General features: G+C 44.2%; 1 protein-coding gene across 1 annotated transcript in view; it reads right to left on the bottom strand.

The window, feature by feature from the left end:
• The window catches only part of Psmd1 (proteasome 26S subunit, non-ATPase 1), a 94,352-nt gene extending 86,457 nt beyond the window's left edge, over window positions 1-7,895 (bottom strand). Inside the window, exons 1-4 of the mRNA XM_048808728.1 lie at window positions 7,555-7,895; window positions 3,237-3,280; window positions 2,034-2,107; window positions 1,698-1,867 (exon numbers count right to left, since the gene is read on the bottom strand). Of these exons, the coding sequence (XP_048664685.1) occupies window positions 1,698-1,867; window positions 2,034-2,107; window positions 3,237-3,280; window positions 7,555-7,570 (304 nt within the window). The 5' untranslated portion in view covers window positions 7,571-7,895. The remainder of the gene's footprint in view (window positions 1-1,697; window positions 1,868-2,033; window positions 2,108-3,236; window positions 3,281-7,554) is intronic.
• Window positions 7,896-22,190: the final 14,295 nt, after the last annotated feature.

Below are 22,190 nucleotides of genomic sequence, written 5' to 3'. Positions count from 1 at the left end.
GGCTGAAACAGGAGGATAACCAGTTCAAGGTCAGGGAGATCTCTGGCTCATAAAACAGAAGAGAACCCTAGTTAGAACTTCAGGGACATCTGAAGGTACCTCTTTCAACCCTGCTGTGCAGCATTTCCCAATTTCTGACAGAGAATATGAATTTTTTCCCCCTAAGGGCCTATGTAAATAATGCAGATTTCCTCTTTAATGAGCAATGAAAACATACCTGCACTGTGCATTCCTGACAGGTAACATGATCTTGAGCTCTCTGAAACTATGATCCCATCTACAGGGCATGCAGCCCCTTTTTTCAACTACAAGATAGATATTTCTCAAATATTCAAGTATTTTTTAAAGCTATAAAATCTTTGAACCTTACATAGTTATTTGAACTTATAATTCTGGTTGAAGCACAAGAGAGAATCCAAAACCTTGCCTATGAGTTTCCCCTGCTACAGTCTGGCACTGGAAATGTTCCCCAAAGGCCCATGTGTTAAAGGCTTGTTCCCGATGTGGTGCTATTGGGAGATGGAGGAACCTATTAGACGTGGGGCATGGTGGAATGCTTACAGGTGACTGGGAGCATGTCCTTGAAGGGAGTAGTGGGGCCCTGGTCCCTTCCTTTTCCTCTCTTAATTCCCTGTCCTGAGATAGGTGGTTCTGCTCTACCACATGTCCCTGCCATGATTTATTGCCTTATCACAGACACAAAAATAACAGAGCCAATTGATCATGGAATGAAACTTCCCAAACTAGTTACCTTTCTTCTCTACAAATTGATAGTCTCATATATTTGTTATAGTTCAGAAAGCTAACCACCCCTTCATTAAAATTAAATTAAAAATAAACAAACTGGGCATAGAGGCACACTCCTATAATCCCAGTGACTAAGGAGATTGAGACAGGAGGGTCACAAATTCAAGGCTAGCCTGGGCAAATTTTGAGACCCTGTCTCAAAATAATTAATAAAAAGTTCTAAGGATATAGCTTAGTGGCAAAGTGCTCCCTGGGTAATACAGAAGGAAGGAAAAAAGGAGCAAATGAGAAAATAATGGTTACTAGTAAAAACTATGGATTTTGGACCAAGTAAACCCAGGTTTTAACTTCTGACCTTTCTATTTAATAGCCGTGGGTCTTTACGTATCAGAATCCAAGTTTTTTTTCATTTGTACAACAGGGCAAAAGTGGAATCAATCATGATATGTAGAGTGACTAGTATCAGGCCTACCACAATACAAATATTCGATAATGGCTTCTTAGAAACAACTACATAAATTTTCATCAATCTGTTACTCATAATAACCTGAGTTATCATCTCACCAAACTGTAGGCTCACTGGACTAGAGATAACCATAACTGATGAGATAATCAGGCTCAGTAGGAGGTAGATCTAAAAACTCAATCTGCATAAAATTATCATAGAAAGATTATTAATTTATAGTTAAAATAAAACTGAGCGGGGCTGGAGATGTGGCTCAAGTGGTAGCACGCTCGCCTGGCATGCGTGCGGCCCGGGTTCGATCCTCAGCACCACACACAAAGATGTTGTGTCCGCCGAAAACTAAAAAATAAATATTAAAAAAAAAATTCTCTCTCTCTCTCTCTCTCTCTCTCTTAAAAAAAAAACAAAACTGAGCAATATCATATTCTGGAAAAAAAAGAAGGAAGCCAACAAGATAAAGCCTTACCAGATATAAAATAATTACCTATAATAGTCTCCACATATTCAGAGTTATCGTTGACATTGAAGAGGTCACCTGCTCCAAGAGCATAATTCAGAGACTCCTCAAAAGCCCCCAGGTGATAAAACACTTTAGATGCCACTAAGGCTGCAAACTGCCGACTCCGGAAACCTTCATCTTCATACAAAACTTCTCTGAAAGAAATTAGAAAGGACAGACCCTGTTCCTTAAAAATCCCAAATCTAAATATTCAAGCCACAATTTAATCATAAATTTCTAAATAAATTAATAAGCTACAAGACACATCCACAATTATTCAAATACCTTATTCAAATTAATAGAAATAGAGCAATTTCTTACATTTTGTCTACAGACTCAGAAATTTCTGCCCAGAAGTCATTGACAACTGCATTCAACTTGTGTAGTGCAAATTCCTGTGAAAGATAAAACCAAAATTCCATTTTAAAATACACTTACCATTTTGTTTCCTTTAAAAGTCTTCCCTCCCAAAAACAAACCAATGGCCAATCTGCAATAACAGTCACTAAAACTCTCTCTCTTTTTTTTTTTTAATATATATTTTAGTTGTTGATGAACATAATGCCTTTATTTCATTGGTATGTGGTGCTGAGGATCGAACCTAGTGCTTCACTCGTGCGAGAGGAGCACTCTCACCACTGAGCTACAACCCCAGCCCGACTAAAACTCTTAATCACTCAAAGACAGAAATTTACTAATAAGTTTTCTTGAGTTTACACATTTCCTTTGTTTCAATCCTAAAACATCAAACTAATCATGTCATTCCATGTCACACAAGACTGACTTGTTAATTTAAATGTAAATGAATATAGGTGTCTATAACTACTGGGAAGTACATTCCAAATGTTCATGAGACGAAAATAATTTTAAATATGTGATACAGAAGAAACACCTTTTGTGTTTCCTGCTGATCAAGAAGGGTTGGGGTTGTGGCTCAGCGGTAGAGCGTTCCACCTAGCATGTGCGAGGTCCTGGGTTCCATCCTCAGTACCACATAAAAATAAATTTAAAAAATAAATGTATTGTATACAAATAAAAAATAAATATTAAAAAAAAAGAAGAAAAAAAAAGAAAGAAAAAGAAACTGCAGGGCAGCCAGGCTTGGTGGTGCATACCTGTAATCCCAGTGGCTTGGGAGGCTGAGGCAGGAGGATTGCGAGTTCAAAGCCAGCCTCAGCAAAAGCAAGGTGCTAAGCAACTCAGTGAGACCCTGTCTCTAAGTAAAATACAAAACAGGGCTAGGGATGTGGCTCAGTGGTCAAGTGCCCCTGGTACCCACCCACTCCACCCCCCCAAAAAAAAGAAAAAAAAAAAAAAAAAGAAACTGCAGGGTTACTCAAGTGTTATTTAAGATTTGCTTTAATTTTGTTAAACTCAAGGAATACCAATTGCTACTGCCAAGATACTATCTTCTCTGGCTAGATTTCAATGACTGCTACAGATTATGTAGGATGGCTCCTTCAAATAATAGAAGATATGCAGACACTACAAAATTTAAAAAGCTTCACAGAATTCAATTCATACCTTCAGCTGTGGTTCTTCTTCATCCAGAAGAGAAATAATTCCAGCTATAAGACAAAAGGAATATCATGATTATAAAACATGCTCACTCAGATAAAAATTAATGCTTTGTCAAAAACAAGCATTTCTGTCACTGATATTACAGAAAATGTAAGCATTTTTTGAGAGGTGATTTCACTAGGGTTGAGTCAGGTGCAGTGGTACACCCCTGTAATCCCAGCAACTCAGGAGACTGAGGCAGAGGATCTTGAGTTCAAAGTCAGTCTCAAAAATAAAAAATAAGCTGGGGATATAGCTCAGTTGGTAGAGTGCATGCCTTGTATGCACAAGGCCTTGGATTTAATCTCCAGCAACACACAAAAAAAATTAAAACATAAATTAAAAATAAAAGGGGCTAGGAATGTGGTTAAGCACCTATGTTATCAAACTTTCATGACACCATATATATCACATCATTTGCCATTTGATGGTTTTCAAAATATGGTCCCTGGGCCAGCAGTATTAGCCTTACCTGAGAATTTGGTAGAAATGCAAATTCCTTGTTCTGCCTCAGACCTTCTGAATCTTGATTTGGGTTTGGGTCCAGTGATAAGGCTTCCCTGTGATTATTGTGTTCACTACAGTTTGAGAATCACTGACCCAATTTACTGACCAAAATGAGAAACTTTCCCCAAAAAATTCAGAACAAAATTATTTAGACAAAATAAACCAACAGTTAAAAAATTATTTAGGAAAAAAAGGGCACATTTGATCATCAACTCAACAGAATAATATATTTCAATGATTTTTCAAGGTGCCTATATTAAGGCATCTCCTTCCTATCACAAGTAACCATGATTTCACTAAATAATGAACCATCTTACTCATTCTGATCCCATTACCCAAGTGTTCCCCCACATGCCTTATCTTAGCCTCAAGGTACTAGCACTAACATAGGAGAGCAAAAGGAATAACTGTCCTCTCCAAAAGAACAGATTTTGAAATATAGTCATGTCAAAGAAATTATTGAAAAAAAAAAGATATGGAAGATTTTGTCCTTATACCATAGAGGAAACCAAACCCTCTCAAATATTTTTTCTTGTAGATCTTAAAATCATTCTGGAACACTGAGTTCAAACTGTGATTTGATTAAAAAGAATCAAGACAATTTTAGTTAGGAGATGTAGCCATTTCTAAACGGTAAGTATAGGTTTGCCTTTTACCTGGCGCAGTCTTTAGGGAACCATAAAGGAAAGGATACACAATTTAACAAGCAAAACTAGAGCCTACTACTATTCCAAAAGCTTAAAAGCAAAAAGAACTTGGTATTCTAGGTGTTGATATGTCCAAACCAGACTGAATGGACAGCATGGAGAAAATTAAAAATATCATTAGGTGGGGGTGGAGGGAAGACAATCTAGTGATGTGGAATAGACTAGAATGCTCTAAATGTAAAACAGGCCAGGCACAGTAGCACACACCTGTAATCCCAGATACTTGGAAGACTGGGACAGAAGGATCACGAATTCCAGGACAGCCTAGGCAACTGGTGAGAACTTGTCTCAAAATAAAAAATATATAACAGAGCTTGGGACATAGCTTAGTGGTAGAGAGCTTGTCTAGCATTTGTGAAGCCCTGAGTTTGATCCCTAGAACCCGGGTTGTAGGTGGGGTGTAAAACAAATCACAACAGGTAATGCTAAAAATGCCATTAATTAGCTACCATCAATCAAGGGTGTATATGAAAAGTTTTTTTAAACAGAGACACATTTTTATACTCTCTTTTTCATTTCACTGGTAACTAATTTGCTACATGATTGCTCTGGCTTGGAAAATCAGCCTCTGGGCATTTAATAGAACTAAGTCAAATATTCTATACTCTACACACTAATAGCTCCTATCTTAGAGAAAAAGAATTTCCCTTTGGATGGGAATGGAAAAGGCTTGAAGATGGCAAAAACTGTTATGCAATAATACAAACTCAGCAGATTATGTCTAAAATGTTTAATTAATTTATAGTAATATGTGGATATTATTTCTCATATGGGGGTGTGTTCCAGAAGACACAACATAATAGTTGAAAGTGGCTGTCTGGGGATGGGAAGGGAAAAGAAGGGTAGAGGACTATCGTTTTAAAGATTTCCAGCATTATTTCCCCCTATATGTCTATACTATATTAAATCCAACCCACTTAATTTCACATCTCCTTCTAGTAAATAAATAGCTCTATCTTCCCCATTCCCTGTTATATGAAAACTCTTGAAAAAAATTAGCAGTACACACTGACTTCTTATTCACTACTGTTTTTAGTGACTAGTAAATGTCTAATGAGTAAATGAATGAATAAACTGACACACCAGAACCATGACACTGGCTTGTTTAGCACCTGGGACAGATCCTAAAGCAACAAGCTTTAACAGACCTGAAACAAAGTTACAAAAGATCTGAAGCAGAAAATGACAAGTAATCCAAAAAATTTAAGAAAAGACAGTAACAAATATATACTAAATTATCATCACAGAATTTCATATCAAAAATCATTAGTTCTGCCCACCACAAGGAGGTTGGAATTCCATTATATTCCTGCCAAGTGTTCTTTTCAGCCTCAACTTTAAAAACTCTAGGGACCTATTTAATTATTTGATTGATTAATCTCTTCATTCAAGACATACTTCTGAACTTCTGCCATAAGCTCAGCAGTGTTCAAAGAAATGTGAAGACAAATTTCCTACCCAAAACTGTATCAGGGAAAGACACTAATCAGGAAAGGTAAACAAACAAGGTAATTACTGAATTGGGATGGAAAAAGGTGGCAGCTAGGGAGGAGAGAGTAAATGAGTTTTATTAGAGTGGCAAGTTAAGATAAGCATTTGAGTTAACACTAAAGATTGAGAAGCTAAGAGAAACCTTGAAAAGAGAAGTCTAGAAAGGAAATAGAATGTGTAAGCGTCCACAGGTAGGAGAAACTGAACAGAAAGAAAGCCAATGTGACTAGTGAATAATGAGTAAGAAAGTATTACAAGATGAAGTTCAGTGACAACTTGTGTATTTGGTTGAGCAACTGAATTTTATTTTAAAAACAATGGAAATTGATTAATTTCAAGCAAAGATATATTATGTAATTAAAGTTTTAAAAAAAACTGATAACAGAGAAGAATGGATTTAACATGGGTACTGATGAAAACACAAAGTTTTAAGGCTTTAATAGCAGCAGGCAAGAGATGGGCCAAGTTAAAAGAGACAGTGGAAATGGAAGGATCTGAACTAGAACAAGGGCTACATTTACAAGTGGCAAGAAATTTCATGTTTGTCTTCAGAGCATGGTAACTGGAAAAGCTCTTCTTCATATGAACTACACTTCATCTCCCAATCATTTGGATCCCTTGGAGACAAAAGTCTAATTACAGGTACAGGTGACAGCTCTTCAAGTGTTAGAAAATGCTACTATGTCTCCCAGCATCTCCAATTTTCTTAACTAACCTTTGTTAAATGTGGTTTGGAGTTCCCTACTTTATGGAATACTGACTTTCTGCCCACCAGTTTGTTTACAACAAAATGTGTGTGGAACAGGTACAGAGAAAAAAAAAAAAAAAAAGAAAGAAAGGGTCGAGTGCCGTGGACAGCTATATGCAAATCAGTCTGTAGTGGGGAGCCTACAAATCTCCACTTAAACTTGATCTCTACAGCTTATCCCATTTCAAATGCCACTACATGGATTTACTTATAAAAGTTTAAGTGTGGGGACCTTCCTCCAGACTCCCGAGCTCTTTCCTGAATGTATAGTACTTTCTGAGCACCTAGGCTCAAAAGGTCAGCTGATTCTCAGTATAAAGCTGACTCGGTGCTGAATCAAACACCCCTGGAGTGGACCCAGAAATGACCCACCTCGAGCCTCATTTCGGATTTTACTCTACGGAGGACGTGTCTCGCCGGGTCCCAAAGCACTCAGGCAGCAGTTACTGTTGGTCCGCACAGAGGTCCCATCCGGTCCCAGCCACCCACAGAGAAAGACCGGGGTCCAACGGCCAGAACCGGGAAGACAGCAGGGAAACTGGGGATCGGGACGGACCAGGAAGCCCCTCGGTCCGGGCGGGGGGTGTGGCTGGGAGGGATGCAGAGGCGTTCCACCAGGTTCCATTCCTCCCAGCCCAAAGGGCCCGCAGCGGCGGGACGAGACTCCCAGCCCCCGACTGGAGGAGCGTCTTGGGCAGCGAGGCCATCGAGGGGCCGCGCAGGCTGGCGCTCCGCCGGGAGGTGCCCCGTCACCCGCCCTGACTCAGCTAAAAGCCGGCGCGACGACAGCGGCTCCTCCCTTTGCTTGTGAGCTCCAGACCGCACTCACCAGCTGAGGTGATCATGGTTGCGTCCCTCACTCGCCCTTCCGTTTGCTCGCCGACCCTGCAGCGCAGTGTATCTGTCAACTCAGGGCCCGCTCGCTCCGCCGCGCCTCTTGCCTCCCTGGGTGAGCTGCTCAGTCACTCGCCTTCTCAGGCCGCCGGCTCGCTTCTTGCCTAGGACCCTGTCCACCTCGGAGCTGCCCGCCGCCCCGCCTCCCATCTGCGCGAATTTTCTTCCGGTCTGTGTTTTCGGGCCGCGGCCGCCCTCCGTCCCGCACTAAAGAGTACAAAAGAAAGTGTCACTGTTTTTGCTAACTCTCCTGGAGGTCAGAACTCCCGCGCGTTGAGGACATTGGTATGCGTCTACCATCAGGCTTAAGAATGGCCACCCCTGCAAAGATAGGACCCCACCGACACCCGCCATTGCCGAGAGAAAGGATGCTAGGGAAGGCGTACGCTTGCTTGCAGCCCTCCCTGCAGTCTAGGAGGTCTCATTGCAGCAATCTCCACCAAGCGGAGACTGAGTTTTGAGGGTTTTTTTGTTTTTTGTTTTTGTTTTTAATAAAGCAAAGTCTGTCTAAAAAAGAAATTCTCGGAGAAGTGCTGTATTACCATAATGAATCCACAAGTAATTGTTCTATTATCCTTTGAATAACTAAGATTTGTGTTTACTTTTAGAATAGTTAATACCGTAGATTTTCACATTTCAAGAATCAGAAGTCTATAGACTGGGGATGTATCTCAGTGGCAGAGCAACGAACATGCTCGAGGCCCTGGATTCTATCCTCAGCACCAAGTGTGTGTATAGGGGGGCAGGGGGGACAGGGAGCGATTGGCCAACAGAGAGGTGGCCAATTTGACGTATCTGCTCCTCAAGGAAAAAAACGTTCTGTATGGGAAGAGCATCGTGTAGCTCCAGTGTGGATGTTGTGCTCGTCATGGCCACCACCTAACCTGAGTCTCACATGAAAATGCATGGGCAACAGTAGATGGCTAAGAACACCAGGCTTCTCGCCCTTTGAGATTCTACTCTCTCTCCAGGCCTGAGATTTCTTTCTCTCCACTCCATTCTGCACTCTTTAGGCAGAGTAATCTTTTTCACAACTCAGCTCTAATTCCTTCTGTTCCTTAAAACCCTCAGTCCCCATCTTGGACCCTATTCTTATGCTTCTCTTCTATGTTTCTGGCCACAGTCTTCTGTTTGTTCCCCATCCTTGCTTAGAATGCAATGCCTTCCATTGCTTTGGTCAAGGTGGAGGTCCTAAAATACACTCCTACAGCCGTGCTCTCTCTCCTGAGCACCAGACACACAGACTTACTAGATATCTCTGTTTGGTAAATTTACAGACTCCTGAAACCCAGCAACCTCAAAGCTGCATCTCTTTCCCTACATGTGTGTCTCCTGCCATGGTCTGTGTGAGTAAAGGGCATTCATCAGCCTTTAAAGGAAAGTGACCACAACACTCGGAGCAACCAAAAGATCTTTACTGCAGCAGTGCAACAAAGAGAAAAGAAAGAAGGAAAGAGAGAGAGAGAAAAGAGGAGAGATGAAGAGGGAGAGAGCAAGAGCAAGAGACAGAGCGCACGCAAGAAAGACAAAGAGAGCAAGAGAGAGAGAGAGAGAACAAGAGAGAGAGAACAAGAGAGGGGGGGGCCTGGCAGGAGGGAGTTTTTATAGCCCAAATCTAAAGGGGCCTCTGGATCTGCAAGCTGCCTTGTTGGCCCAAGTGGGGGTTAAGTGTTCAGCCTTGAGCCTTGAGCGGGGTTGAATGTTCAGACTTGAGGCAAACAGGTGATAAAGGACCAGATAGAGGGGGGTTTGAGTGCGTGGGCTATCTTGCAGCCAACATCTGTTCAGCCTGCCCTGCAGACAACACAGTTCAGCCTGCTCTGCACCCAACAAGCCTCTGAAGCAGAAATCTGGGAGTGCCCTTGACTCTTCCATCTCAGCCATTCAGCACCAGATTTTGTCCCCTTAATATCTCTGGCACCAGCCATTTCCCATCCTCACTCGATTACCCGACAATTGTCTCCCCCTCTTCTTTCCTGGTTGCAACAACCTCCAAGAAATTTGACTTCCTGATTACTATCTTGTTTCCAGTTCATTCTTCACAGCCAGTCAAAACCAAGTAAGACTACCCTCACCCCCAGGACTTCCACCATCTTTAAGGTCCCTTTTGTCCTGTCTGGCCCCACTGTAGCCATCTGGAGCCCCTAAAGTTCCCAGAACAGCCATATAGTTATATACCTTCTCTTGTATCCTGGCACCTGTTTTTCCCTCTGACTTCAAGGCCCTCTCCCTTATAGCCTGATTAATGCCACTAGTTTTGAGGCCCAGTCAAGCAGTACCTCCTCTAGGAAGCCTATCTTGACCTACCCCTCCACATTCTCCCTTAGAGACTTTACTTCACACAACTGTAATCACATTTTGCCCCCTTCCCAACTCAAGGGCAAGGCCATGTCTTATTAATCACTATCTCCTATAGTAGCTAGCAGAGTGTCAGGCACATAGAAGGTGCTCAGTAAATGTTTGTTGAATGAATGATGGTAGTTATTGGCACAAGGCTTGGACTCAGACCTATGGCTGTAAAACCCCTGTCCTCCCCAACACTCTCAAATGAGATCTACTTATCTTTTTTGGGGACATAGTGAAATCACATACAAAATTCTCTCATCCCACCTGCACCCCTGGTACTGGGCTTTGAACCCAAGGGGCACTCTACCACTGAACTTCATCCCCACCCCTTTTTATTTTTTTATTTTGAGACAGGATTCCCTAAATTGCCCAGGCTGACCTTGAACTTGGGATCCTCCTGCCTCAGCCTCCGGAGTAGTTGGGATTACAGGTGTGTGCCACTGCGCTGGGCTTTACAGAAAGAATTCCCGCCAGAGTGCATTCTGCTCATGAACACTAACTCTCTTCAAACTCAGAAGAGTCACAAAACGTCTCGAGGCCTAATCGAGGTCATCTGTGGCCTCACCCAGGTATGCATGAGCTGGGCTGGGGGCCGGGTCTGGAAGAAGGCAGGAAGAAGGAGAGGTCCAGAGCTTGTCCCTGCAGCGCCCACTAATGGTCACAGTGCTCCCAGAAGGCCGAGAACTCGGGGGCGGGGGCTTCAGCCTGCACGCCTGCAACTGCCAGGGTCTTAGAGGGTCAGTCAGTCCCGGTAGAGCTGCAGTGATGGATGGGGTGGTACTGGCGGGCGTGGCAGCCCCGGCGCCCCGGAATCCTGTCCCCGTTGGGCCGCTCTGACACTGTGGACGACCCTGCGCACTCAAGCCTCTCTCCTAAGGCGGCCGGACCCACCTGCCTGGCGGCCCGGACCAAGCCACCGGCGAGCTCTGACAGATCTCAAGGCGACTCGGCCTCCAGGCTGGGGCTGTCTCACGTGCAAAACGCCTACCACGTATTTTCAGAGTAAACGCATTTATGTGAAAAGCAGCCGGTGACACGGGCTTCCCACGTGTGAGTGCTTGGTCAGGGGAAATGCCCTCATGGCGGAAACCCGTCTGGCTAGAGACACTGAGGCAGAAAAGGATCTGTGAACCCACCAAGGAGCTAGGTTGTCTTCGGTGCCTAGGAGGGTGACTCCCATCTCAGGCACCTGGAAGACTGCCTGCACAAGCCGACTGCTGGAAGCAACTGGTGACATTGCCAGGGTCTGGGGTGGCCAGCAAACTCGGGGCAAGCAGGGAGTGGGGGTGGGGCAGTTGCTCCAATTTAGGTTTCTAGCGTTTTCTTTCGGCCAGTGTTCTCCAGGACTTATCGCACAAGCCACAGGTGCTGGTGAACGCTTAAAATATGCTAGTGCAATGGAGGAATTGAATTCTAAATTTAATTTTATATGATATTTTAATTAATGGAAACTGACCAGATATTCAATTCAGTTACTGAAAAACTTTTAAGTGTATCTGGAACAATTTGAGGATGTGAATGTATTTAGGACTGCATATTTAATGAGATCTAAATACAGATCAAGTACAGCTGATGAAAATTTAATATCTGAATTGGGCTCTAAATGTCAAATTCTCACAAGATTCAAAGACAGCATGCGAAAAATGCAAAATGCCTCATTAATAGTTTACAGTTGAAGTAATATTTTGAGTAAAACAAAATATACGTTAAATGATTCTTACTAGCTTCTTTTCCTTTTTTTGAATGTGGCTATTAGAAAATGGACAACTACATATGAGCCTTGCCTGAGTTTTTTCTCAGCCCCACTCCTCTGGCCCTCACATTGAGGCCTGGCCCTTGGCCTGTTCCATGGTCTTGCCTGATCTCTGGAACAGCTGCTGTTGGACGAGGCCAGATCACATGCAGAGGCTGAAGCTGGTTTAGCTCTGCAAAAACACTGTCTACCTAACTGTTATCTCTTCTAAGAACAAGAGACCGGAAGTGACCATCCTGACAGCCAGTTTGGGAGCCAGAAGCACACTAGGACGGTAGGCCTTCAGGGCCAGGTTAGCCTGGGATTAGGGTAATGATCAAGGAATATCTGGCTCTGAGAAATTCTCATGAACCAGTCTGGAAGGGAAAAAATTGAGGGCTACAAAACAGCCATTTCTGCAACCTGTATTCAAAATGAGGGTTTGGTCACAAGGACTGTGCTCTGGAGAGCAGGTGCGCAAGCCCCATGTAAGACTCAGAACCCAGCTCCTTCCTGAGAGTCTGAGTTCATCTGTCAAGGCTCTAGAAGTTCTACATCTGCGTATGAGGCAGGAGACACAGCTGGGGTTGGGGAGCTGGGGAAGGAAGCCCAGACAAGGTTCTTACCCTTACCAAAGTCATGATCCCATATCGTCCCTTGGGTTCAGCCCCACTAGGGACCAGATTACCCCACATTGTTCTCCTTACCTACCACTCCTGTGGGATTCCTGGTACCCTCTGAACCATAGCTTGACCCAGTGGGCCCTGTGTGCCTCTGCTCCCAATTAGGCAGCCCTAAGTATAATCTTACAGAGGACTAGTGCTCAGAGGCTGAAGGCATGTGTGTAGGATCCAGGTTGACCACCCTGCACCCTGCACTGTGCCCCACCTCCCAAACTCCAAGGCCACACAAGTGGCGGGGGCTGCCTGGCCAGATTCCGCTTCAGTCCCAATTCTTGATCCACTAACACAAAAAAGCAGGGCAGAGGGCTTATGCAGCCCTTCCTACAAACAGCCCGCCAGCTTCCTCCACTTGCTCATTATGCTGGCTGAGTTTGCCATGCAAACAGAACAAAGTCCAGACCTCCTGACCACAGGCAACAAGCCTGCAGAGTTACTGTGCTGCCCTTAAAGCTTTCAAGTTTACATTGTCATTAACCTTCCCAAAGAGGTTAGGTCCTTGGTTCTGGCCTGGAGTAAGTGGCTCATTTACATCTCAGGTTGAGGGCTTCGGCCTTGACCTTGCCGTTTTTGCTTTGACAATTGAGAGATTCCTCTTGGAGACAAACACTTTGAAAGAAGAGAAACTGTGACATGAATATTACAGAGGTTTCTCTGAGACTCAGTTGAAGCTGGTTTAGCTCTGCAAAAACACTGTCTACCTAACTGTTATCTCTTAAAAAAAATCTCTTTTTAAATATTTACTTCTACTTTCCTGTTACATATTTTCCAATTCCAGCCATTAGGGCTGTGGGGCTGTCACCCAGGACTGGGTCACTTTCAGGCTGCCAACTATTCGAGAGGCTTTGGCCATCTGCTCAGATTCCCTACTCCCAAGAGCATGTGAGGAACACGCTATGAGAACAAAGGGGAAGATTCACTCCGTTTTGATTAGACACCAGTGGGGTACTGTTTGGTTTTATTAGATAAAAGGAATTATCCATTCAAGTCAGAAGCGGCAAACTATTGCCACATTAGAGATTAGTACCAGAAAACCCAGACGCTGGGCTGGCTAGTAGACCCTCACCCATGGCTCCAGGGAACCACTGATCTAATTCAAGGTCTCTGGCTTCCCACAGGCCCACTAAACTTCATGCCTTCTAAAGTCCTTCAGGGAAGAGACCCATCACCAAGATCATCCCTGGTAGCACCCAACTAATCTGTCTGCTAGGAAACAGCACTGAGACTGTCCCTTCAAGGATGGTACACATCACAGCCATGTCTCAAGGAAACAGAGATCCATCTCAGCTCTGTTTTACCAGTTGAGAGTAAGCACCCAAATCCCAGGAAACAAAGACTTTTTTCTTAACTATTCAAAAGAAATCCTGAAAGTAATGAAAAAATAATGTATAAAACACCGCTTAAACCATAGACTGCAAACTCAAATGCTCACCTGAGCCAGCACCAGGCAGGTGTCATGTGAAGGAAGTGCAGTGGGGGATGGGGTGGGTGGGAAGGTAGGAGAGGGCATCTAAGTGGAGAAGGAAATGAAAACATGCCCCACATCCACCCAGAAAACTAGATTTTTTTTTTAATGTGCCAAGTTTCAAATATTGGCAACAAATACAAAAGATTTTTAAACCCTATAACTTCTGCCTTAGACAAATTCCTAACTAATAACAAGCCCCCTCCCCACCACCAGATAAAATTCCAACCAAAATTATTATAAAGAGATCAATGAGGAAATAGAAAAATATAGCAGCTTCGAATATACCAGTCTCCCCAGTTAAAAGTAAAACCAATGAATCAAAATTTCTTGAATTCCTGCTATGTAAAGATGCCAGCTGGATCTATCTACTGGGGAGACAACCCTGCATTATTAAAAAATGTCACTGCCACCCAGGCCCAAGGAGGATGTTGTCTCGTGGGACCTCACACCATCCCTGCGAGGCCAGGGAGGGGTAGGACCTGGCTCCCTGTTATGGAAAAGAAATTGAGGCACAGAGTAGAGAGGGCCCTTCCTTAACATCACAGAGCCCCTCGGCTAGAGGCTTCCGTTCTACAATTTGGCAACATCACAGAGAAAGCTGAAATAACAACTGGAAGGCCGCGAGCTAAAGAGTGGGCACGACTGTGTCTGCGGAGCCAATCGAATCGCAGGAATGCATGGGCGTGGCCACTTCCCTGAGGGGTGGGGGGTTCCCACCGGGGAAATCAGGAGCGGCCCTCCCGCTTGAGTCTGAAGACCGGATTTCTCCAGCGCTCAAAGTCGACAAGAGATGGATGCTGAGCAGCCTGTGGGTGAACACAGGCCTTGCCGGCTCTGCAGGGAACATCATCGCCCTGTCTGACTCAGGCCACTTAGAGGAAAGGCTGCACACACCCTGGGGTGCCACAGTTCTGCAGAGCCTCAAAGTAGAGAGCTACCGGTCTCCTTGGCTTAGAGAAACTGAGGTACAGGGCTGAGTCTGCTTTGACCTTGGGATAGGAACTGAGACCTAGAGCTGACCCGAGCATCCCCTGCCCCCTGCCTTCCTCTGGGTGGTGCTGTGGGCAGCTCCCAGCATTCTTACCCTCCAAGGACTTGGCACAGAAAGTCAATATCAACATGAGAAAGAGAGCAGCCCTTTCTTCTCACCGGCATGCAGGGCTATTTCTGTCCTGGCCCTGCAACACAGGGACCATCTTGGCTCTGGCCTGACAGGCCCCCGGGGCAACAATGTGGTCTTTATTTTGGCTTGTTCTAAGAGCCAAGGTCCCAAGAAGCCTGACACTCTCTGGGGGGGACTCTTCCCAGAATTTGACAGGAAAAAGGGACTGGTTCTTCCAGTGTCTCAAAGGTGTCACAATATTGAGTGAACCAATTCTTTGCTGTTGGAGACCACCCTGTACATTGCAGGATTCCCACTAAATGCCAGGGGTGCCCCACAGTCAGTGACCCACCCCAACACACAGGTTTCCAATGCTGCCTGGAAGGGCAGCCCAGCCCCTGGCTGAAAAGCCAGTGGGTTGGCAGCCCCTCATGCATTTGAAAACAGAAGTCCCAGAGATGGAATGACACACCCCAAGTCACAGCCCAGATCTGATGATATCTGGCCCAGAGTTCCTTCCAGCTGCACTCTCCTGCATGTGTCCAGAGTGCTGCACACACCCTGGGGTGCCACAGTTCTGCAGAGCCTCAAAGTAGAGAGCTACCGGTCTCCTTGGCTTAGAGAAACTGAGGTACAGAGAGCTAAAATAACCTTACTATGATCACAGTAGCAAATGGCAAGTGGAGAGCCGGTCCCAAGGGACAGTATTCCTAGGCCCTGCCTGTCTTAGCAAGTCCTGCTCCCGAACTGGCAATAGGGAATGTGACAGCCCCCTAAAAGAGGGGTTTTCACAATCACCACCAGACAAGGTCAGCTTGGGGGCTCAGTGAGAAGGGTCAGGCCTCAGGGTGTGGGTCAGAGCCAGGGACAGTCTGAGGGTCCAGCCTTCATCTGGTTTCTCCAGTGGGCTCAGGGGGCGTGTGAACGACTCCATCACAGGCTTTGGGTCCACTTCCACGGTCTTCACAGTCTCCGTTGGGAAATATGGTTGTGAGTGCCAGCTCCTCCTGTGAGTCTTGGAAGTTCTCTGGAACACAGAAGGAATGACCAATCAGAAGAAAAAGTTTATAAGTCGGTAAGCAAGGACTGAAAGGGAGGAAGTTGCCCCAGTGCGTATCTACTTTAAAAAGCCAAACAAAATACAGATCAAAAACCTTAAAAATGTACATACCCTTTGACCCAGCAATTCCACTTCTAGGATTTTATCCTGAGGAAATAATTAGGAATAATTAGTGGAACTGCTGCAGCCATCTTGCTTCCAGTCTAAGGAGGAAACATACATTGAGGATGGCCCAGAAGAGAGGAGGAAAAATCCTGAGTCTTTGTGGAGTTCACTGAGTTCCTGGATCAACCAACTCTGAAGCCAACTCCACCTCTGAACTGTCCTTTAGGTGTGATAATGAATTCCTTTATATATCTTATGCTGTTTTGAGCCCCAGGCTTCTTACCCAGCATCTGAAAGCATCCTGATTCTGATTCAGTGTCCAGCAAAGGGACTCAGAGAGAAAACTATGACTCACACATATGGTGGGATTCAGCATTAGAAATGATATATGAAGTTCCATAGAACTAAAAGCACAAATGAGTGCAGTAAATTAGGGAAATCGGAATATGATCTGTGGATTATGCCCATGTCAGTATCTCCATTGTGTTACAAACACTTCAGATGTGGGCTGGGGATGTGGCTCAAGCGGTAGCGCGCTCGCCTGGCATGCGTGCGGCCCGAGTTCAATCCTCAGCACCACATACAAACAAAGATGTTGTGTCTGCCAAAAACTAAAAAATAAATATTAAAAAATTCTCTCTCCCTCTCTCATTCTCTCTTTAAAAAAAAAAACAAAAAACTTCAGATGTTACCATGGGGGACACTAAGTAAAATGTACACAGGAGCTCTTTCTCTTATTCCTTATAATTGCATGTTAATCTACAACTACCTTAAAAAAAATAAAAGATGTTACTGACATAATTATTGCCATAATATGTTATGGACGAAAAAAACAGATTCCATGGTAAGTATAAGGTCTTTTAATTTAATTTTTTTTTAGTCGTAGATGGACACAATATCTTTATTTTATTTGTTTAATTTGTTTATGTGGTGCTGGGGATCAAACCCAGTGCCTCACACAGCACCTCACACACACTAGGCAAGTGCTCTACCACTGAGCCACAACCCCAGCCCAAGTATAAGATCTTATATTTGTCATGCTTATTATAAATGTATGTACAGTTGACTCTCTATATCCCTGTATTTTTCATCCACAGATTCAACCAATTAAAAAAAGTTTTATCTGTATTGAACAAATACAGATTTTTTTCTTGTCATTATTTTCCTACATAACACAGTATAACAATTATTTTACATAGCTTTCACAATACTATAGGGATGTAAGTAATCTAGAGATGATTTAAAGTATACAGCAGGCGGTCTGGGTGTGTAAATTAATGGTAGAGAATATGCTTAGCATGTATGAGGCCCTGAGTTCCATCCTTAGCACCACAAAATAAATAAGTGAATAAAGCATACAGAAGGATATACATAGGTAAATTATACACCATTTTACATAAAGGACTTGAATATACATACATTTTGGTTTTCAAGTGGAGTTCTGGAGCCCATCCCCTTGGATACAGTAGGATAAAAGTACATAATCCATAAATGAAATTTGCCTTTTAATAAATTGAGTTCTACATGAGATTTGTTATATGCTACAGAGAAGGAAGTTATCCAAAATTTATGTACAACTGTTAATGATTCCTTTGCTTTATTTCCCCCCTAGGTTCATGACAGATGCTAAATGATGACCACAAAGTTAAAAGTTAACATTTTTGTGATTGACTGTTTTTTTTTTCTTTTCTTAATATTTATTTATTTTGAATTGTAGTTGGACACAATACCTTTATTTCACTTATTATTTTTTATGTGGTGCTGAGGATCGAACCCAGGGTCTCCCACGAGCGAGGCGAGTGCTCTACCTGAACCACAACCCCAACCCCTGATTGACTGTTTTGAATACCTACTTCATTCTGCAGATTAGATATTACCTAGAAGTAAATATTAAAATTTAAATAGTACAAAGACAGTGAGAGAAGGAAAGACAGACAAATGGAATGGTCTACCCCCAAATATTGATTGTTGTTACTGCTGAATGATAGGATCAAGTGAACTTTTAGTATTCATTTTCCTTTTCTTAAAATATTTTTTAAGTTTTCAACTACAATAGGCAAAATTTGAAGCTAGCCCCAAGATCATGGCCCTTTAAGTGAGCTGCCCCTGTATAAACCCCTCCTTTGGTGTGGGTGGGCTCTGGGAATACAGAGACAGGTGTTGAACAGGGAGCCTCACAAGACAGAGGGGATGGCTAGTCACTCCTGTAACTACCTTAAACTGTGTGACACCGCCTCAGATTAGAAACAAGGGAGTCGATGTTGTTGGGGGGCCTGGTGGGAGCAAGAACAAACAGCCCCACTAACAGCAAGTCAGGGACCTTAATGTTTCTAGTTTGAAGCTACTAACTTTTGTGGCAATTTCTTTTGCAGCAATATAAGGCTGACATATCAACTATTTTTAAAATAAGGGACACAATGTCAGTTTATTTTAAACTACTGCCCATTGTCTTTCCCTTCCCTTTCTCCTGTCCCACACTGACCCTTGGGCCACAAGAAGTCTCTCCTGGGCTGCTGCAGTCCCTGACAGCTGGGCTCCACCTCTGTGCTCTCCCTGCCCCACAGTCCAGCCCCCTTTCTAAACCACCCTTCATCTTGACAGCTCTGCTCAGAATCACCAGTGGCCCTCTACCCCTGAAGGACATTCAGAGCCCCCGGTGTGGCCTAACTCTCCTCTTCACCTCAGGCCTTTACTCTCCTTCTGTACCTCAACCCTGGACACTTCCGAGGGCTTTTCTGATATCTGCTGTCAAGCTTCTGCTCGGGCTGTCCTCTCCCCCAACCTTCTCATTTCTACTTACAGAAAGACCTCCATTCCCGGCTCACATGTTACTCACTCTGACACTCCCTGGATCCTCAGGGTGCCTGACTGCAGAGGCCCCCATGCCGCGCACCTGCATTACAGACCTCCTCACACCTCCTTCACTAGGTGACACTCCTGGGGCAAAAGCCCAGCCTTCCCACTGCCTGGAGGGGAGGCAGTTCACATGGCTCCCCCCATGCTCACATGTATGCAGCAGGTGCTCCATGGATGTTCTTTTGCTCTGTCCTTGAGGCCCCTGTGTCTACACACCCAGCCCTCAGGAAGGTACAGGAAGCTGAAGCACTCACCCTGAGCTGGGCATCTGGAGGAGGTGGCATCTTGGTCCTTCCTCTGGCTCCAAGGACCCCAAGTAAAACAGGCCAGCAGTCCTGGGAGGCCAGATCTCTCCCAAGTTCCTTCTTCTAGGAAGAACACAAAGCCCCTCAGGTCAAGGTCAGAAAGATGGCTCCTGCTTCATAAGACTGGAAAACGTTCTGTCCAGCAAACCAAGAGTCTCAACTGTCACCGGTCCTAGTTTCAACTGTGATCATTTCATTTCATCCTCGCAAATTACTCTATGACATTGGTACCATGCTGGGAAAACCATAGCAACAAAACGTGAAATTAATTACAATGACAAAGCACCAAAGAGAATACTCAAGGGCAGAAATGCCTCCCTGATTTTTAGTTCAAACTCTTGCTTAACAGAAATAGATTTAATATTTTTTTGGTAATCACATATGAAACAATTATAATTTGAGACAATATTGATTCTAGTTCTTAGCAAAATTAAAGTACCATTCCAGTTATTTGGAGATCACCTGGGATCCCCAAGCATCTGGAATAAAGTCAACAGGAAATGTTTTCTTTTCCTTCTTCTTCCTCTTTTTTTTTTTTTAAAGAACGATTTGGATCCAGGTGTGGGGGCACAAGATTGTAATCCCAGCAACTCAGGAAGCAGAGGCAGGAGGATTGCAAATTCAAAGCCAGCCTCAGCAATTTAGGGAGGACCTGTCTGAAGATAAAAAGGGTTGGGGATATATCTCAGTTGTGAGCGCCCCAAGTTCAATCTCCAGTACTGCAAAACAAATAAATAAACAAAAATATAAATTAAGAAAATAAAAAGGACAGGGGAAGTAGCTCAGAAGTAGAATGTCACTGGGTTTAATCCCCAATAAAGGCAGGGGGAAGTTGGAGCTCATTGGTAAAACACTTACCTATCATTCTTTTGGGGGTCAGAGTTACTGGGGATTGAACTCAGGGGTACCTAACCACTGAGCTACATCCCCAGCCCTATTTTGTATTTTATTAGAGACAGGGTCTCATTGAGTTGCTTAGCGCCTCAATGTTGCTGAGGCTGGCTTTGAACTCATGAACCTCCTGCCTCAGCCTCCTGAGCCACTGGGATTACAGGCGTGCACCACCATGCCTGACTTATCATTTTTAAGGCACTGCCAAAAAAAAAAAAAAAAGAATAAAAACTTCTGGCAGCAGATAGGCAAAACAAAAAAACCTGTTTACAGTCTTTACTCACAGATTATTTACTCTTAATTTATATCCAGTTCTAACAAGATGGGATCCTTAGGCTTTCAACCCAAAGGCAGCTGGATTAGACACTGAAACTGTGTAAAGCAGAACTGACACAAGGCAAGCAACTTAAAAAAAAAATTATCATCTGCAGGCAGAAAGGAAAGAAATCAGAAAACTTAAAAACCAGAGCATCCAATAGGAAAACCTTAGCAACGTGAGTCCATTTGGTGTGAGGGTAATAACACTGTCCACTGCAAAAGCTGCAAAGAAATGGGCAGGCAATAAATCATAACTACAGTCCCTTTATTCAGTAATGAAAGCTTTCATTTTGTTCAGTGTGTGTGTGTGTGTGTGTGTGTGTGTATGTTGCTTTTTTTAAAAAAAAAAGTAGGGGCTGAGGATGTGGCTCAAGCAGCAGCGCACTCGCCTGGCATGCGTGCGGCCCGGGTTCGATCCTCAGCACCACATACAAACAAAGATGTTGTGTCCGCCGAAAACTAAAAAATAAATATTAAAATTCTCTCTCTCTCTCTTTAAAAAAAAAAAAAAAGTAGGAGAGAGTTTAACATAAAATGATGCCTTTGCAAAGCATTAAACTTTTTAAAGTATTTATTTAAAAGGAGGTGAAGAGTCATTTATCCCATTCTGTATGCTAGGCAAGGTGTTAGGAAGGGGACTACGAGCATGATTAAACCCACAGGGAACGGGCACAAAATCACATGGTAAGAGCTTAGACAGCAGGAAGGCAAAGGGTTCTGGGTTTTCATCAGTGAACTTGCCAACTGGAGTGCGGAGCTTTCCTGGAGGACTTCCTGGAGGAGGAAGTCCAGTTTGAATGGAGAGGTGAGACTGGCCAAGCAGAGAGGAGGAGGAGAGAAAAGGCTTTTCAGGCCTTGGGTACAAACATTTAGGAGGAGAGAGCAAGCTCCCATGGGAATGGGAGAATCCAAGAGATTAAAGCCTGGGAGAATTTTCCAGGCATCAGCTGGGTGCATAAAATTTGTGTGAATTTCCTTCTTTCCCCCAGAGGGCCAGGTCAGGGAAGAAGGGGCTGAAAAATTGATTAGAACAAGGCTCCACAGGAGGTATTTCCCTTGCTAATGGCTGAATTTGAGGCCTAGAGGCCTCAACAGAAAGTGGGTGAGGGTGGGGAGGCTGGGGTGCATCCCAGCTGAGAGGGATAGCCCTTGCCAGGCAAGTTAGACTTCGGGTGAGTCTGTGACTTTTTTAACATCACAGGAAGCAGGTCTCCCTGCTGAGAAAGCAACCCCTCCCCATGTCCGGCATCTCCCAGTAGCTGTCCAACCAGATACCCCAGGAAACACAACACAACCACTCTAGTTTTCATTAACCCTTCAGGAGGTGGAGGCTGCAGGGTTTGGAGGGCTGCCCAAGCTGGGTGCAAAGATCTCCCGGTTTTGCCAGACTCAGCATTACTAACCCCATTTTAACCCCCAAACACTGGAGAGTTCCTGTAAAACCTTGTGAACCAGGATGGGGGAGATGCTGAAGCCTGCTCCCTCTGTGGACAGCAGCTGTCTCCGCTGGCGGGGGGGGGGGGACCCACTCCCCTCTCTACACTTCAGAGCAGTTAGATGGAAAGGTGCCCTCTGCAGCGGGTGTGCAACCTGAGCCCGAAACCAGGAAGCACTAGAAAATTCATTATTTTCAGTTCCTGGCAGCCTCCTCCAGGCCCACAAGTCCCTTACCTTCGGTCTCTTACCCCGCCGGACTTCCCCACCGAGC

The sequence above is a fragment of the Marmota marmota genome, unplaced genomic scaffold, assembly GCF_001458135.2.
Source record: "Marmota marmota marmota unplaced genomic scaffold, marMar, whole genome shotgun sequence".
Classification (NCBI taxonomy): domain Eukaryota; kingdom Metazoa; phylum Chordata; class Mammalia; order Rodentia; family Sciuridae; genus Marmota; species Marmota marmota.
This window is presented reverse-complemented; position numbering and strand designations above follow the sequence as displayed.